The sequence below is a fragment of the Capra hircus genome, chromosome 26, assembly GCF_001704415.2.
Source record: "Capra hircus breed San Clemente chromosome 26, ASM170441v1, whole genome shotgun sequence".
NCBI classification, from domain to species: Eukaryota; Metazoa; Chordata; class Mammalia; order Artiodactyla; family Bovidae; genus Capra; species Capra hircus.
The window spans coordinates 32,847,695-32,865,455 of record NC_030833.1 but is presented as its reverse complement, the minus strand read 5'-3'; the positions used below and the strand labels follow the sequence as shown (position 1 = coordinate 32,865,455).

Below are 17,761 nucleotides of genomic sequence, written 5' to 3'. Positions count from 1 at the left end.
GCCACATATAAAAGTGTTCATAACCTTTCCATTGCCCAGTATTTTTAGTGATAAGACATTAGGGAAATGAAATTTAAAATACTAATCATCAGTTTGCTTCTATGTTTAGAGTAAAAGCTTTCTTTTATGTTTTGTCTGTATCTCGTCTAACATTGTAAGCATTGGTGTTTAGGGATCCAGACATTTTTGTCACGTCTCTTACACCTGCTTCCCTTGGACCTGGAGAACTTTTCCTGGGTACTTTGTTGCTGTGTTTGGTTCACTGCAAAGGGAGCCAGCCCCTGGCCCAGAGGCGCTGTGACTGCCCCCTGCTGGTGAAGAGGTGCAGTGCCGACTGAGAAGGCTGGGCTCCTGCTGCCCATTCAACCCTCCCCCTTCCTACCACCGCCCCCTATTCTAATATTTTCTAGTATTTTCAGTCTAAAAGGACCAGCGTGCAGGATGAGGAACTTTTAAGCCTTTGTGTCTTGGGTGATGCAGATGCAGTTAATACCTGGGGAGGCTCACGGGTGTCGTGTCCATCCTGGGATGAGAAGTGTGTCTCTGACAGCACAGACAGGAAAGCATGCTGTTCTCTGCGTGGACGGGAGGGGACTCTGAGGGCCAGGTGTGCAAGCAAAGCCTCCTCCAGGCACGTGGGACCTCCTCGGGTGACAGCTTTGGAAGGTGACACCATGGGGCTGTGTTTATATTAGAGTGAGATGAATGCATACGCAGTTACACTTCAGATATGCTGAGGTCACAACCTCAATTGTCAGGAACAAAATCAAAACCTGACCGTGTAAGTAAGGGTGGCGGGGGGTAGAGGATCTGAGCAGGAACAACAGATGTCCCAGACAAAGCCTAGTCTCTGTCTTCTTTAGGAAACCTCTTTCTTAGACCCAGATGCTCTCAATTTCGACAGTGCTGACAAAGCTTTCTCAACCCTCAGCAGATTAGGAGTGGCCCATTAGCTGGGCCTGACCTCTACCCAGAAGGAGGAGCGCTTAGATAGAGACCAGGAAGAAGTGACATCTGGCAAAGAGGAAGGAGACGGGAAAACTATAGAAATGCGCTCAAGAAGTTAAAAGGTCCTGACATCTGGGTCCTTGGGTGGAGGGGCAGAAGCGCCATATGCGGGAGGTCCCAAGGGTATCACTGCATAAAGCCTGTGAATCTGGAGGGATCAAAGCTCTTGTTAGGGAGACACCAGTGCTAAAGGACCAAAGAGAAAAGCACTCAGAAATCATGAAGCAGGGGGATTTGATTGATCCAGGCAGAAACACCTCCAGGCCAAAACTCCACAACAAAACACAGAAGCAATTCTGTCATCCTCTATTTCTTTCTGCCTCCTTTCTGGTGTTCGTACTTAAGCCTTTGATCCACCTGGGCTTTGATTTTTGCGGCTGGTGTGAGGTAGGGATCCTGTTTCATGTTTTTCTATATGGAGAACCTGTAGTCCCCACACTTTCTATCAACAGCCCATTGTAAAGAAAAATCTCCAGTGTTTCTTCTCTACTGCTCTCACAGAATACTTCTGGTGATAGTTATGCGGGTGTTTTTCCCACGCCCTGTTCATATTTTTACGGCTCTCATTTCTTAAACTTGGTATTTCATCCCTTGTGTCTGATAAGTCCCGTATCTGAGGGCTTTGTGCGTCTGATTCTCTTGCCTGTTGTTTTTGCTGGCTCGGGCTCACACTGCCTTGTTTCTTTGTACGTTGTGGTTTTTAAAAAAAAAAAAAAAACTATGACCTTATTATTTATTTTTCTTGGAACTTCATCTCGGGAATTCTTTGAGGCCTGGTTTGAAGTTGTTTGCCTACAAAGAGGATTTGCATTTCCTTGTGCTAACCCAGGAACACTTCAGATTAAACGTCTGGCGTTAGAGTTTTCTGTCTGCGCGGGGAGCGGCACGCCCACAGGAGGGCCGTGCGTGAATTCAGTGTGACCTGCGGTGGGACCCACACTGTGTCGTCACTTGCTGTGTGACTGCAGGCCAAGTCATTCGGTCTCTCTGCCTGGCCCACTATCTGTGAAATAGCAATAATAATCCCTACCACCTAAAGCCACTGGAAGGGTGAAACCGGATGATGTATGCAGGTAAAGTGCTTCCACAAGTTTTCTTTCACACAGTTGGTAGACAGTGACTGTCTTCCTCTTCCCTTGAGGAACCCCTCTTCTGCTCCAGCCCAGGGGTCCTGCCCCAGCTTTAGTTCCCCATCTTTCCTAGGATCTGAGTTGTAACAGGAGCCGAGTGCTTTTGACCTCACCCGTGTGGCTCATTCTGCCTTCAGCTTTGAGATGACTGAGCTTCCTAAAGCCTTTGAGAGATGCTTCTGCCCTCAAGTCTTGACCTAGGTCCGGAGTTGTCTTGGGGGTCACTTGGGGCTGGGTAACAAGAATCGTGACATTTCACAGAATTGTTTTCTTCTTCCAGTGCTGCAGGGGTGTTTTGGTTGGTTGGTTACCATTCAGAAAACTTCTTTGTAACTTTATGGTGGAATATTAGTAACAAGACAGTATAAATGTTTATTATTTTTAGTCATGGGAATATACATGGACAGTACTATAAGTGTGAAATAAACAGCAGGTTGTGTATTGGCACAAAAACAGTTAAATCCTTTTCTATAACAAGGATTATTTTTAGCACAAATTGGTTTTTGTTTTTAAAACTCTATTTAGAACTCCAGCTCTACTGAGAAAAGTGAGGAAAGGGAGCTGAAAGGAAGCGCGTCTGAGTGTCAGCAGGGGTTACTTCTTTTTTAAAAAAATCATATTTATTTATCTCTGGCTGTGCTGGGTCTTCGTTGCTGTGTGGGCTTTCTGTAGTTGCGGCGAGCAGGGGAAGGCCTCTTTAGTTGTGGCGGTCAGGCTTGCCCACTGCAGAGCCTGGGGGCACTTAGGCTTCCGTAGTCGCAGCTCCTACCCTCTAGAACAGAGGCTCCTTAGTTGTAGCCTGTTGGCTTAGTTGCTCGACGGCATGTGGGATCTTCTTGGATCAGGAACTGAACCCATGTCCCCTGCATTGGCAGGCAGGTTCTTTACCGGTGAGCCACCAGGGAAGCCCCAGCAATGGTCACTTCTAAATGGTGGGATTCTTGAGTAAGTTTTCTCCAATGGCAGCACGGTACAGACCATGGTCAGAGAGTGACCTTCTGATTCAGAAAACCTGGCCTTAAATTGGTACCTGTGGGGCTTTAGACCAATGACAACAAGCTCTCTGGGTCTCACTTTCCCCATCTGTTGGGTTGTTTTGAGTCTAAAATGCCTAGCCTGTGATCTGGCACAAGCTGGGTCCGAAAATGGTCACAGTTGTTTTTTTGTTTTTTGACACAACTACATTTTTTCCAGAATTTTAAAATACTGAACACGTTCAATTTTATAATCAAAGAAAGAGAATAAAATTAAGACTTAACTAGCAGCAATAAAGGCAGTATATGCTTTGCTGACAAAAGGGGTTTTCACCCCCAGGTGGGGTTTGTGCAGTTTCCAGACTCTTCCCTGAGTCCAGGAAGGGGCCCAGAGACCCAAATGCTCAGGAACCACAGCAGTGAGGGCTGGGGAGGCTGGGCTGGGAGAGGGCGGACCGCAGTCCTGGCTTTTACACATGCAGAGCTTCTCCCTTCTGTCCTGCCCAGGACGCAACGAGCCCCTCAAGAAGGAGCGGCTGAAGTGGAAGAGCGACTACCCGATGACTGATGGCCAGCTGCGGAGCAAGAGGGATGAGTTCTGGGACACGGCGCCCGCCTTCGAGGGCCGCAAGGAGATCTGGGATGCCCTCAAGGCTGCTGCCTATGCGGCCGAGGCCAACGACCACGAGCTGGCTCAGGCCATCCTGGATGGAGCCAGCATCACCTTGCCCCATGGTCAGTGGGCAGGGCAGGGGCTATCTCCACCAGAGCAAGGGGGCTGTTGGTGGGAGAGAGCCAGTGGCCAGCCCCATGTCGGGCACTTCCATGCAGGCTGTGGGTGGCAAGTGTGGCTAGTCATTTGTTCATTCAAGCAACCGTTATGAGCATAGACCAGGAGCAGGACACCAAGAGGATGAGAACACAGTCCCTGCTTGCCTAGGGAGGGTGTGGAGAGACAGCACACCTCCAGGCAGTGTGATGCGAGCAAGTTAAAGATCACTTGGGGCCCTTGGGGATCCTAGCACACCTCAGGTACCAACCTTCTGTTGAGTAGTATTATATGCTGGGCACCGAGCTAGAAGCTTCTATTGCATCATTTCATTTAAGTTCATAACAGCCCCTGAGGCTGTGTAAAGCAGAGAATAACAGTGGAAACTCTGTAGAGTCAGAAACTGGGTTTTAACCGTGTCTCTTTCCTAACTGTGTGACCTTGAGCTTCTTGAATTTAAAGCCCAAGTGACTTATCAGTTATAAAGTGGGGATACCTACCTCATAGGATGGGTGTTAGGATTCAACAAGATACAGATAACATCATTTAGTCCAGTCTCAGCACGTAGTAGGTGCTTGAGATACAGGAAATATACTACTACATGCAATACACTGTACCAGTAAGAAGACTGAAGCCCGCTAGGTATGAGTCATGAAGAGCAGGGCCTATGCTATTTCAGTCAGCCTTATAATGCCGGCACGTAGCACATATGCTCAGGAAGGGGTTGTTGAGTGAACAAATGAAGAGTAATTTGCTAGGGTTGAATGAGCCAGAACCTGGTGGAGCCAGAATGCCAGCCCAGGTCTTGCTGACTCCACCTCAGGCCCCCACCATCTGTATAAGGAAGGCCTGACTGTGGGGTGGGTTTGAGGACTGGGGGGGGGACCATGACAGGTATATTTGCCGCTCAGTCTGCTATAGCAAAATACTGCAGACTGAGCGGCTCACGAAACAACGGAAATTTAGTCTGAGAAGCCCAAGATCAAAGTAGCAGCTGATTTGGGTTTTGGTGAGAAGTGTCTTCCTGGCTTGTAAATGCCACCTGCTCACTAAGTCCTCATCGTGGGAGGAGAGAGAGAGAGCTTTCTGGTAACTCTTCTTATAAGGGCACTAATCCCCTGGATCAAGGCTCCACCTAAATGACCTCACTTAACCATAATTGCTCCCATATAGGCTCCTACCTCCAAATACAGTGGTGCTGAGGGTTAGGGCTTCAGTGTATGACTATGATGGAGGGGACGCAAGTTAATCCATATCTGGGTCCCCAAGCCAACTCTGACCGCCCTGCCTTTCCCACAGGCACCCTCTGTGAATGCTACGATGAGCTGGGCAATCGCTATCAACTCCCCATCTACTGCCTGTCGCCACCCGTGAACCTGCTTCTGGAGCACACCGAAGAGGAGAGCCTGGAGCCCCCTGAGCCCACCCCCAGCGTGCGCCGAGAGTTCCCGCTGAAGGTGCGCCTCTCCACGGGCAAGGACGTGAGGCTCAGTGCCAGCCTGCCCGACACGGTGGGGCAGCTCAAGAGGCAGCTGCACACCCAGGAGGGCATCGAGCCATCCTGGCAGCGATGGTTCTTCTCCGGAAAGCTGCTCACAGACCGCACGCGGCTCCAGGAAACCAAGATCCAGAAAGATTTTGTCATCCAGGTCATCATCAACCAGCCCCCGCCGCCCCAGGACTGAGGAGCCCATGGACCCCTGGGCAGAGAGGCCAGGGAGCTCTCTGCAGGGCCGAGAGGCCTCCCGCCTGGAGCCCTAGGCCCCCCCACCCTGCCGCTGCCTTTGAGAGCTGTCCTGTTCTTCAGGGGCACCTCTTGTGTACGGCTGCTGGGCAAGCCCTGAGAGGACCCTGCTTCCCGGGGACACCACGGGCCACCAGTGCACAGCACCCAGGAACCAGTGTGCTGCCACACACCAGCCTTGCCAACTTGGTCAGAGAAAAAGCAACCAGGGCCCTCCACTCGGTCTCTGTCTCCTGAGGCAGGTTCGAGCCAACGAGGGCCAACCCGGAGGCCCCTGGAGCCCAGATCTGTCCTCTGGTGCTGATGGCTGTGCTCACTCCGGTTTTCTGCTCAGGGTCTGAAGCAGCTGCTGTCTCCCTCCCCTGACTCCGCCCTGGGCACAGGGCCAGTGCCCTGGAGGGGAGGAGACCATGCTTGAGCCCCAGGGGTCAGGAGCCTGAGGCTGGCCTCTGCCTCTCCCAGCCCCTGGCACAATTGGCAGAGAGGAGGCAGTGGCTGGGCAGTGGTGGCCGGGGTCTGCACAGGGCCATCTCCTGGCTGTGACCCTGGCGGTGGGGGGTCTGCAGCCTGGTCATGGCCCCACGGCAGGTCCCTGTGTATAGACATATCTGCATATTTATCAATAAAGCCTTTTGCTCCTTCCTTCTTGCTTGCCTGGCGTTGACTCTAGGTTCTAGTGCAGCTCTGTGGAGCCTGGAGCCAGTTCAGGGGGGTGGAGCAGGTGGATGTGCAGCCTGCCCAGCAGCTCTGGGCACCACAGAGAGTATGGTGAAGCAAGCCGCGAACTGCTGGTGTTCAGGCCTGCGTTCCCGTGGGTCCTCAGGGAAACCCACGTAACCTCCGAGCCCGCTTTGATTATCTTTCAAGTGGAGGTGGTGCCACCTGCCCTGCCCCCTCCCTCCGTTGCTGGCAGGATTCAATGGGATAACGGACGTGAACTCACTTTGAAAGCCAAGGTGGCACCTCAGGCAGCATTAGTTAACCTGCTGCTCTGCTCCTGCAGCTCAAGTGCTGGCTTCCCTCTCCAGTCCCTGAGCCAGGCCCTTGGGACTGGGCGATGTGCAGTGTCCTGGAGAGAGTACCCTCAGTGACATGACAGTGAAATCTCTGACAACATTCCGATGATGAGCCTGTGTTGGCTTGCCACCAAGAGAAGCAGAGGGCAGAAGGAGCTGGGTCTTGTGCTTCCTTAAGGGAGAGCGTGCAGGTAAGCAGAGAGGGGCATCTTAGATAAGGCTGTTTGGCTTAGGGCAAGCCACGTGAGTGTCGCGGAAGCACGGGGCTGTGGCATCTTTGGTTCACTGGTAGGTTAAACCTGGGTTGTGGTGACCCAGGGCTTGCTCCCACAGATCCAGGTGTGGAACTCAGCGAAGCAGGTCTGCCTTTCTCCAGTTGGGAGTAGTTTTCTTTCTCAGTGAGCATAACCACCAGTCAGGGCAGCCTGACAGGGAAACCAGGGAGGGAAGGATGATCAGCTGGAGCTGGAGTCCTTGTCAGCAGGGCTTAGCCCTGCATTCTGGCCCTTTTGGTGGCTTCTTTTGAAGCAAGATTCTGTAAGTCCCCCAGAGGTCCCCTGAGACAGACAGGTGAGGTTTCTCAGGGACTCACGGGTTTCCCAGGCGGCGCAGTGGCGAAGAATCCGCCTACCAATGCAGGAGACACGAAAGTTGAGGGTTCGATCCCTGTGTCAGGAAGATCCCTTGAGAAGGATACGGCAACCCTCTGCAGTATTCTTGCTGCGAAAATTTCATGGACTAAGGAACCTGGCGGGCTACAGTCCGTGGGGTCGGAAAGAGTTGAACGCAACTGAGCACCCAAGCATAGCATGGACTTGCAGCCAAATGCAGCGATGCTTCACTAGGGGGCGCTCTGGGACGCCAGAGACGCAAAGATCTGCGAGAGCTACAGGCAGAGGGAGGCAACTCCCCGTCTCCCCACACCCCATCCAGCACTGCAGCCCAGAGGAGACGGTGTCTGCGCCTCCCCAGAGCCAGCGAGCCTGTTCTCAGACAGCCTGGGAATGTAGGCCTATCTTGGGTTTCCACATTTGGGTCCCCACACTGGGACTGGCTGGGCAGGATTTCTAGGCATCCAGCAGGTGGCACTGCCATCAGAGCTAAGAGCAGCCAGGGGTCCTTGGAGCAGCCTGGCTACCCTGGCTGAGGCCCAGCTGGGCCCGAGCACTCAGGACAGGCGCCAGGCAGGCTCCTTCCTGCAATCCCTGCTCTCAAGGCACTGGGCCTTCCGACTCTAATAGGCCAGGGGCTCGGGGTTGCAACTGTCCCATCCTTCCCCCTGCACCCTGGGGCTGCCTGGGGTGAAGGTGACAGGTGGGGGAGGCAGGTGGAGAATTGGGCCAGTGAGCTCATGACAAAAGCGCCTAGCAGGGCGGGGGTGGTGGCCCTGGCATATAAAGCCCCTGGGGCCTGCCGAGGCGGCTTGCGACGGCACCATGGCAGACTCTGAGGAGGTGCAGCGGGCCACGGCGCTTATTGAGGAGCGGCTGGCACAGGAGGAGGAGAATGAGGTAGGGCTGGGGTGGGGGGCCAAGGGGGTTCTGGGGACACCCAACTCTGCTGTGAAGGGAAGGCAGAACCTGGCTGCCATACCTGGCAGGAAGGATGACAGGTGTCCTCAAGGGCCCAGTTGGTGCTATTCCAGGGTGCTCCTGAGAGGGCGTTGTTGGTAGTGGGAAATGAAGGCTTTAGCCCCCAGATCTTGAGAGACAAGTGGCGAGCCAAGCTGGGTTCCACGAGACCCTGTCTGCTCACTTGGGCCTTGAGAAGACGGGCTAAGCTACACAGAGCAGGACAGCCAGGATGCGGCCTGGGAGTGCGGGGCCCCGAGATCCCCCAGCTGCTGGGTGGGAGGCTGGGACAAAAGAAACTCCAGTGTTTGGTCCCTGAAGAAGGATAAAGACTGGGAGCAGAGTGAGGAAGGGATGCTGGCAAAGGAAACCTGGGTTTTCTAGGACCATCAGCCACACCAGGGGAGGCCTCTGAGCACAGAGGCTCTGGACAGTTGCATTTTCTGTGGAATAAGGAAGCAAGGGAGGAAAGTGTGGGCTGGTCCCACTGTTCATTTGATGGAAACGAATACTTGACCTGGGGTTTCTCTGCCAAGTGCCTGATGCTGGGAGGAATGAGGGGCTCAGTAAGGTCAGCCCCTGCCTCTCCCTTACCAACCCTGTGTTTATTTTAGCTGACATTTGTCAGGCTCACAGTCAACTCAGAAATTGTTGGCAGAGTGGAGACAGGGTGAAATAGAGGTGTAACTCAGAATGAAGGAGCACAGAACGTGGGTGATCACGTTGACCACGGACCCTCTTGAGGACTTCTCTGCGGACAGGAGGGCACTGAGTCAGGCCTTCAGGGATGGCGAGTGGTGATCAGGATGGGGAGGGCATTCCAAGCTAAGGAAACGGCAGGTGCTAATTTCCAGGTGTGGAAATGTGACGTCAGGAGGGAGTCTGGCAGTAGGGGCTGAGGCTGGGAAGGCAGGCAGGGCACAAACCAGCAGGCAAGGGCCACATGAAAGATCCTCCATGGCAGTGGGAAGCCACTGCATGTTGTTGAGTGAGGCACAATGGTGCCATCTGACCTGTTTTAGGAAGGCATCTCTGACAGCCCTGAGAAAAACTTGGAGGGGGAGAGACTAGCCCTACCAGGAATGGGAGGGAGGAGATAAATTCGTTTAGAGGTTGTGTGTGTGTGTGTGTGTGTGTGTGTGTGTGCACTCAGCCGCTCAGTCATGTCTGTTTCTTTGAGACCCCATGGACTGTTGCCCGCCAGGCTCCTCTGTCCATGGAATTTCCCAGGGAGGAATACTGGAGTGGGTTGCCATTTCCTCCTCCAGGGGATCTTCCCAAGCCAGGAATTGAGCCTGGGTCTCCAGCATCTCCTATAGACCTCATTCATAAAAGGAAAAGTGAATGGGAGTGAGGAAGAGGGGAGGGTCAGGACTCCGGTGGAAGAAGACACGAGGCCTAGGGAAGGAAGGGCAGGTTTGTCTCAGAAGAGCTTGGACTGAGCCCACCGAGTCCCAGTCGGGGCATCCCTGGATCTCCAGGAATGCCATTTCTCACTCCCCCAAGGGCATGAGCACCAGGGCCAGGCAGGTGAGTCATGCTTCTGGACCATTTCTGGAATGCTGCCACTGGACACAGAGATCTTCAGCAAGAGGACAGGGAGCAGTCCTCATCCATTCATTCATCCAATAAATATAGCGGCAAGGCTGTCAGGACCATGCGTGCCCACAGAGCCAGCCTTGCCACCAGTGCCTCCTCCGTGCCAGCCACTGTGATACAGGTGGGCAGGCATGCTCTCATTTCATCTATGCGACCACCTATGAAGTAAGGCAGGAGTTTTGTAGTGTTGTGTTTCATCGACGAACACCCAATTCAGGAAACATTTCTTGAGCACCTGCTACATGCCAGTCCAGAGAAGCAAATATGAAGCGAGGGGCTCTGCAGTCTGAGTAAGGCATGGGTGAGCAGTAGAGACCCAGTTGTTCCCACCAGGCCCCAGCCCAGCAGCATTCTTAGAGGAGAGCTTCATGTCCAGCCTGCACCCCTTTCTTGGGGTGGGTGGGGAAGGAGGACCTCGGATACTAGCCCAAGGACTGGGGCTCTTCGATGGGGGCTTTACTGGGCTAGGTCATCACTGAAGACTTGGAGTGTGCAGAGCTGATGAGCCTGCCTGCCATCATCCATGAACTCATTCATTCATTTACTCTCCAAAAACTTGCTGAGCACCTACTATGTGCTAGCCTCTGTCACAGGTGCTAGGGTTGCCAAGATGATTAAGACCAACCCATCCTCTAGATGCTTCAGGGGCTGGCCAAGATCCCACATGCAGTAGTAGCTGAAGCTCTAGGCAATCCCTCGTCCCCTGGTAACAGTGTTTCAAGCGAGGCCAGTCCTGGGGCGACCTCAAACCATGTATACTTCATATGGAAGGGAGGCGCAAGTGGACTACAGAACATCTGGAAAAAAAGCCCTGGAAAATCAGCCCTCAAATAACCCTTGAAGAGTATAACCCTTGGAGTGCAAAAGGCAGCTGAGAACTCTGGAAGAGGGAGTCATTCCTCCCCAGCTGACACCTGGACTCAGCACCCTCCAGCCTGAGTGAATATCCTGGCAAGGTGGGGACTTCAGAGATAGGGGGCCCACACTTCATAAAGAGTGTTTTCCTTTAGAACAGAGGAGGAGGTGATAAGGAAGTAGCCCAGGCAAGTAGGAGCTACAAATGGGGAGGAGACCTTGACAGAGTTTCCACCCTGTATTATTACAATGAGAAGGTTAATACTTGGGGGCTTCCCTGGTGGCTCAGATGGTAAAGAATCCACCTGCTATGCAGGAGACTCGGGTTCGATCCCTGGGTCAGGAAGATTCCCTGGAGAAGGGAATCAGTATTCTTGCCTGGAGAATCCCACGGACAGAGGAGCCTGGCAGGCTACAGTCCACAAGGTCACAAAGAGTCAGACATGACTGAGCAGCTAACACACACCCAAGGTTAATACTTAGAGTTCACTTCAAGCTGAGAGCTGGAGAGCTGCAGGTCCTACCCCTCAGATATCCTGAGAGCAACAGTTTCCATGCCCTAGGATTTCACAGATCAGTAAAACCTGAGGGCAAGAAGTGGGTAGCTGACAGAGTTCCCAAAGTTTTACATTGTCAAATAAGCCCATTAAAAAATACTCATCATTTATCACAATTATTTTATCAAAGTGAGCTTTAAATGTCCCTAAACCTAACCCCCCAAATAAATATTATAATAATATTGAATATATTTAATTTCATGAAAACGCATTCTGCTAGCCCTTAATCCTATTTTGCTGGAGACCCAGGGCTGTCAATAGGCAGGTGTGTGAACTGGAGTTGGGGTTGAGGCTGAGTTGGGGAGCCCAGCTCTGAGGTGGGGAGCGCAGCTCTGACCTGGGCCTCTCCTGGACCAGACAGGAGTGGAGCAGGTGAAGGGCTGTGAGGTCACACAGGAGGAAGACTTCTGGGGGTGTCCTTGAATTAGTTGTGGGGGAGGCTGTCAGGTCCCCTAGGCACAGCAGGCAGATCCCAGAACCTGTCCTCTCCCTGGTTCCCCAGAAACTCCGAGGAACCACCCACCAGAAGTTGCCCATGGAGATGCTGGTGTTGGAGGATGAGAAGCACCATAGGCCTGAGAGTCCGTCCTTACAAAAGGTTAAGGTAAGTGCTCGGAGAAGCCAGTGTCCGCCCTCAGCAGAGAGGCCAGGCAGTTACAGTCTTGCTCCTCCTAATATAGTCCATGAACCTGCAGCTCAGCACCGCAGGGAGGTGTGAGCGATGCAGCCTCCTGGCCCCACCCCACACTTGTGAAGGGGAATATGCCACCCCCAAATGTATCACTTTGGTATTCTGATTATTTTCAAAAGTCATTTGAGAAAAAGCCAGTGCAAGAAGAAATACACTGACCTTCCTTTGCTCCCCAGAAAGCAGGAGATAAATCTCCCATGTGAAGTTACCCTTCCTCTATCAGGAAAGTAGAGAGCTTCCTTATCACCAAATATCAGGAATTCAGGGCTGAGAAGGCTATATAAACAAAACTTGTTGTTTCTTCACTAATTAGCTCCTCCAAATCCAAACGCCTTTGTCTTTTCAGTGCTTCACGAATGTATTATTTCCTCGCCTAAAAGGTATAAAAGCTGCCTGCTTCAGTCACTTCTTCGAGTCTCATATTTGTATGGACTACCATACACATGAAATTAAATTTGTTTCTCCTATTAATCAGTCTCACATCAATTTAATTATTCCACCAGCCAAAGAACTTAGAAGTGAAAAAGGGCAGGGGTGGTGGCGGTAAAGTCTTCCTCTGCACACCTGCTGAGTCAGAATCTGCATGTGTCCAGGATCCCAGGGGATCACTTTGGAAGCGGCAGGGATGAGGCTGCCATACAACAGGGCGTGTGGTAATGGGATGCGGGGAGGCTGTGTGTGCTGATAGGAGAGATCTCCATGCTGCTCACAGAAAAGCAGTTTCCAGACCACAGCGTGGAGGGTGATCCTGTCGGAGAGGGCATCAGCTGAGCTGTGATAGAAGTTACCTCTGGGAGAGAAGGGCTTTCGTGTTTCTGTATTATTTTTATGACTAGAGAGAGGGGTGGAGGGAGGGAGAGAGGCGGAGAATTGTACGGAAAGATGAGATTCAGGAGCCGGTTCTGGAGGCCTGGGCTAAGAACTGCACTTGAGATTTCCTCATCAACCCCCCAACCTATGTGGAGCCTTGAAACTGGGCAACTCCCAGCCAGCCCCCTCCGGCCTGCCTGGTCCCTCCATCTGAGGCATCTGTGTCGGTTTCACTGGCTTCACCTAGTCCTGGGCGGCAGAGTTAGATCTGGATTCTTTCTTCCTTGAGAGGAGCTCCCTGTCCTCCACCTCCGGCTCAGCTCAGAGGTCCCCAAGCCCCACACTCCGTGCCCCAGTGTGGAGTTGATGGGCTATCCCCACGCAGGGCCAAGAGCGCGTGCGGAAGACATCTCTAGACCTGCGGAGGGAGATCATTGACGTGGGCGGCATCCAGAACCTCATCCAGCTGCGCAAAATACGCAAGCAGAAGAAACGGGAAGCTCTGGCCGCCTCCCAGGAGCCGCCTCCAGAGCCGGAGGAGATCGTAAGCATTCCAGCGAGGACACTTGTGTGGAAAAGGGGAGCCGGTGGAGGGGAGGATGGTGCGGATCACCTCGGGGCGGCCCCCCCATGACTGCATTCACGCCCTCCAGACGGGCCCTGTGGACGAGGAGACATTCCTGAAAGCTGCGGTGGAGGGGAAGATGAAGGTCATCGAGAAGTTCCTGGCGGACGGAGGTTCCCCTGACACCTGCGATCAGGTGATGTTCTTTCCGGGCCCTGCACCTGTACCAGCCTCCTCTTAGAGCTGCGCCTTGTGAATTGAGAACAGGCATCGGTGTCCTTTGAGAGGGGGCCCCTCAGAAGATTTGGGATGCCTCCTTCCCTTCCCCACACAAGTCTCTAAGGAGACTTTCCAGCTTGAACCACCTCCAGAGTAATACATACCTGGATATTTAGGGGGAAAAGAGGAGGGAATCAAATAGAGTTGAAGACCAGGAGAACTGGGCTGGAATCCCACCTGCACCATGCCCTGGTTCAGCTTGTGTGCTTGGGGGGCAGTGAGAAGGTCCCCAGTGCATAGGAGGCCTCCAAGGCTGGTCCCACAGAGCATGAAGGAGCTGGCAGAATGTGGACCATATGGGGGCCCAGCACAGGGGTCAGAATCAGGCTGGGATAAGCCCTGGTCTCAACCTGGGTGGATGATGAGGATAGGCTGGGGCCCTGACTGTTTCTCTGGGGACAGTTTCGCCGTACTGCCCTGCACCGAGCTTCCCTGGAGGGCCACATGGAGATCCTTGAGAAGCTTCTGGAGAGTGGGGCCACTGTGGATTTCCAGGACCGGGTGAGCAAGAGGGCAGGTGTTGTGTGACGGGCAGGAGGTAGGTCCAGCACTAATAGACTCCCTGTCCCTGCAGACCTCCCACCTGGGACATAAACAAACTGCCTCGGGGCCAGGCCCCACCGCTAGTGTGTTGTGTGAACTTGTGTGAGCACCACCTCCTCCCCAAGCCTTGTCTGTAAATATGGCCTGGACTAACGGACCCGCCGAGGGTTCTCCGGCTCTACTCCACCCACTGCCCAGCCACTGGAGTGTCACTGTCTTTCCCCGGACCCTTCCCCTGGATATCTCCCTGCCCTCTTGGCTGGGGTCCTTTCCCCAAGGGCACGCTCTTCCCTGAAGCTCTGCAATGAGGCTCCATCCTTCCTTCCTAGCTGGACTGCACAGCCATGCACTGGGCCTGTCGTGGGGGCCACTTGGAGGTGGTGAGACTCCTGCAGAGCCGAGGAGCAGACAGCAATGTGAGGGATAAGGTGAGGCAATAATGCTCACAGATGTCGGGGTGGCAGAGTGGAGGGAAGGGAAGCAGAGGGCAGAAAAGCAGAAAGTAGATGGCTAGTGAGCTAGTTTGGTTTCTGGGGTGCCTCAGAGCCTGGGGATAGGTCTTGCCATCAGCAGCAAATCCTTGGAGACCACCATCTGGGAATGGGAGCAGGAAGAGCAGAGGAAATCCACTATCTTGGTGACTTTAGGACCATGCAAAAGATGCAGGATTTGTTCACCCCTGCAGTCATTCATTATCCTTCTGTTTGTCCAGCCAGCCAGCCAGCCAGCCAGCCACGGAGTCATTCATCTGTTCACTTTCTTATCCATCCACCGTTTTGAATTCACTCAATCCTTTGTATATAACCTTGAACAAGTGATGGCCTCTGAGCCTGTGTTGCTCATCTATGAAACATCTTTGCAGAGTTCTTATATGTATTGGATGGGGAAATGTATGTCACGTAGTTATTTATTTAACATAAGACTGATGTTTTGTAAGCTTTTGCTGTGTATGTCACGTAGTCATCTCTTGATAAATGGCATCTATTATAATTGTTTTAAAAGGGCAGAGGAGGGAGCAGTTGTTCACATCTGAGTGAGAGGGGAATCATAGAAGGCATCCCAGAAGAGGTGGCAGGTAATGCCTTAGAGTTAGACCATCAGATAGGATGATGGGAAATTACAGAGCTCCCTCCCGCTCCTTGGGAGAAGGCTGGAGTTGACAGCCCCTCCACCCTCAGAGGCACACCAGAGCCCAGGTCCCTTCAGCCAGCATGTTCTGCTTCCTCCCACCCAGCTGCTGAGCACCCCCCTGCATGTGGCAGTCCGGACGGGGCAGGTGGAGATCGTGGAACATTTTCTATCCCTGGGCCTGGACATCAACGCCAAAGACAGAGTGAGTCTCTGGGTTCCCTCCTGCCCAGCCCTGCAGGGGTTCCCCGTGCCCCCAGCGCTCCCTGTGCCCCCGAGAGCTCCCTGTGCCCCCAAGCGCTCCCTGTGCCCCCAGCGCTCCCTCTGTCCCCGCGGGCTCCCTGTGCCCTGCGGGCTCCCGCATGCTCCCGAGGACTCCCTGTGCCCCCGAGGGATCCCTATGCCCCCAGCGCTCCCTGTGCCCCGAGCACTCCCTGTGTCCCTGAGCACTCCCTGTGCCCCCCAACGGGATCCCTATGCCCCCAGCGCTCCCTGTGCCCCCGCAGGCTCCCTGTGCCCCCGAGCACTCCCTGTGCCCCCGAGCGCTCCCTGTGCCCCGAGCGCTCCCTGTGCCCCCGAGCGCTCCCTGTGCCCCCAAGTGCTCCCTGTGCCCTGAGTGCTCCCGGTGCCCCTGAGTGCTCCCTGTGCCCGAGTGCTCCCTGTGCCCCCAGTGCTCCCTGTGCCCCGAGGGCTCCCGCGTGCTCCCATGGACCATGCTGAGTGTCACATTGGTTCTAGGAAGGGGACAGCGCCCTGCATGACGCTGTGAGGCTCAATCGCTACAAAATCATCAAACTGCTGCTCCTGCATGGGGCTGACATGATGAGCAAGAACCTGGTAAGTTCCCTCCTTCCCTGATTCAGTAAACAGGGTGCACTGGTTTCCCAGGCCCTGTCCCAGGCACTCGGAGGAAGGACAGAACTGAGCAAGACTTGGCCGGCCTGCTCTCGGGACACTGTCACAGTGGAGGGCTTCTCCGGGCCCCTGGGGATTGGGGCCCCCCCCCCCTCAGCTTCCCAACTCTCTATGCTTTTCTACATCCAGAAAATCTAAGTGCAGAAAACAGCCAGGAGGGTAAGAGGACTTCCCAAAGCCCCCCCGAATAGAACACAGGGGGTCTTAAAGTCCAGGCTCAGGGAGGCCAGAGTTGTGGAGAAACAGAGCTGAAAGGAACCTAAGCACTTGGTACAATCATTCCTAGCACCCTGTATTGGCTCCTGTGGTCCCCTAGTTTCTCTAGGATCCTATGTCCCCTCGTCCAGGCTCTTCTCTGGGACCTAGAGCAATCACAAAAGGGAGGAGAATTGAGTAAGGGGGCATCATGACTCAAGAAAGGCTGGCAGGAGGGGGCACAGTGCAACATAGGGGTAGGAGATTAAGAGGTACCAACTATTATGTATAAAATAAGCTACAAGGATATATTTGCAACAAGGGAATATAACCAATATTTTATAATAACTATAAGTGGGGTATAACCTTTAAAATTGTGAATCACGATATTGTACACCTGTAACTTATGTAATATTTTACATCAACTATACTTCATTTAAAAAAAAAAAAGAAGAAGCTAGCTACATGAAAGAAAAGAGGAAGGTTGAGGGGATGGTGGGAAAATCAGGAAGATGAGGGGAAGGTGTAAATGAGGACTTAACCTGGGCATTACTCACATTTTGAAATGGAAATTTTCCGTTGTGGAGGGAGTCCTGTGCATTATAGGATGTTTGAGCAGCATCCCTGGCCTCTACTCAAGATGCCAGAAGTACCCCCGACCCCCAGGTTGTCATAACTAAAGATGCCTCCAGACATTGCCAGTTGCTCCCAGCTGGAGGCCACAGGTATAGGTGAAGCGCCTTTCTGGGACAGACTTCTCAGCAATGACCAGATCTCCTCTTGGTTCCCCCAGGCAGGAAAGACCCCCACGGACCTGGTGCAGCTGTGGCAAGCCGACACCCGGCACGCTCTGGAGAACCCTGAGCCGGGGTCAGAGCAGAATGGACTGGAGGGGTCCACCGAGAGTGGGCGGGGGACCCCCCAGCCTGTGGCAGCTGAGTAAACGCCTGTCCCAGCCTACCAGGCACCTGGCCTGTTCCCCTGCATACAGCCCGAGGGTCATAAAAATGGCCGTCAGAGGGGAGGACACCATTCCTCTGCATACACCCCAGGAGCACCCACAAGCTACTGCAATAAAAAAAAAAAAAGTCATTTTTGCTATGTGTGATATTTGTTCTATTTGTGCCTGAAATATTTAGGAATGAAGGAAGACTGGGAGCAAGGATGGGCGCAGGCGAGAGGGGACCTTGGAGCCTTTCCACCCTCCTACCCGAGGCCTCTCCTTGCCTCTTCCCTCTCACCCCACTTCCTAAGACCCAGCTTGGATCAGCTGCGCAATGCACTTTTCCGGGGTCCCCCTCATGGTGACAGCTTTCCAGTGGGGCTGTGTACGCCCAGCGCAGGCCTGTCATGTGGCAGGCTCGGCAGGAGGAGCTTGGCAGGGGTGTGGGGCAGTCAAGGGGCGGCAGATC

General features: G+C 53.5%; 2 protein-coding genes across 3 annotated transcripts in view; both read left to right on the top strand.

Moving 5' to 3' along the window:
• The window catches only part of UBTD1 (ubiquitin domain containing 1), a 50,283-nt gene extending 44,013 nt beyond the window's left edge, over window positions 1-6,270 (top strand). Inside the window, exons 3-4 of one of the 2 annotated variants that reach the window (XM_018041304.1) lie at window positions 3,620-3,847; window positions 5,181-6,270. In XM_018041304.1, the coding sequence (XP_017896793.1) occupies window positions 3,673-3,847; window positions 5,181-5,566 (561 nt within the window). In that variant the 5' untranslated portion in view covers window positions 3,620-3,672 and the 3' untranslated portion in view covers window positions 5,567-6,270. The remainder of the gene's footprint in view (window positions 1-3,619; window positions 3,848-5,180) is intronic. The other variant, XM_018041303.1, reaches the window with a different exon arrangement.
• Window positions 7,864-17,441, top strand: ANKRD2 (ankyrin repeat domain 2). Its single transcript, XM_005698297.3, is given in 10 exon segments — window positions 7,864-8,045; window positions 8,047-8,152; window positions 11,726-11,827; window positions 13,110-13,268; window positions 13,378-13,485; window positions 13,971-14,069; window positions 14,441-14,539; window positions 15,346-15,444; window positions 15,978-16,076; window positions 17,143-17,441. Coding segments are annotated over 10 exon segments (1,074 nt in total). The 5' UTR covers window positions 7,864-7,992; the 3' UTR covers window positions 17,293-17,441.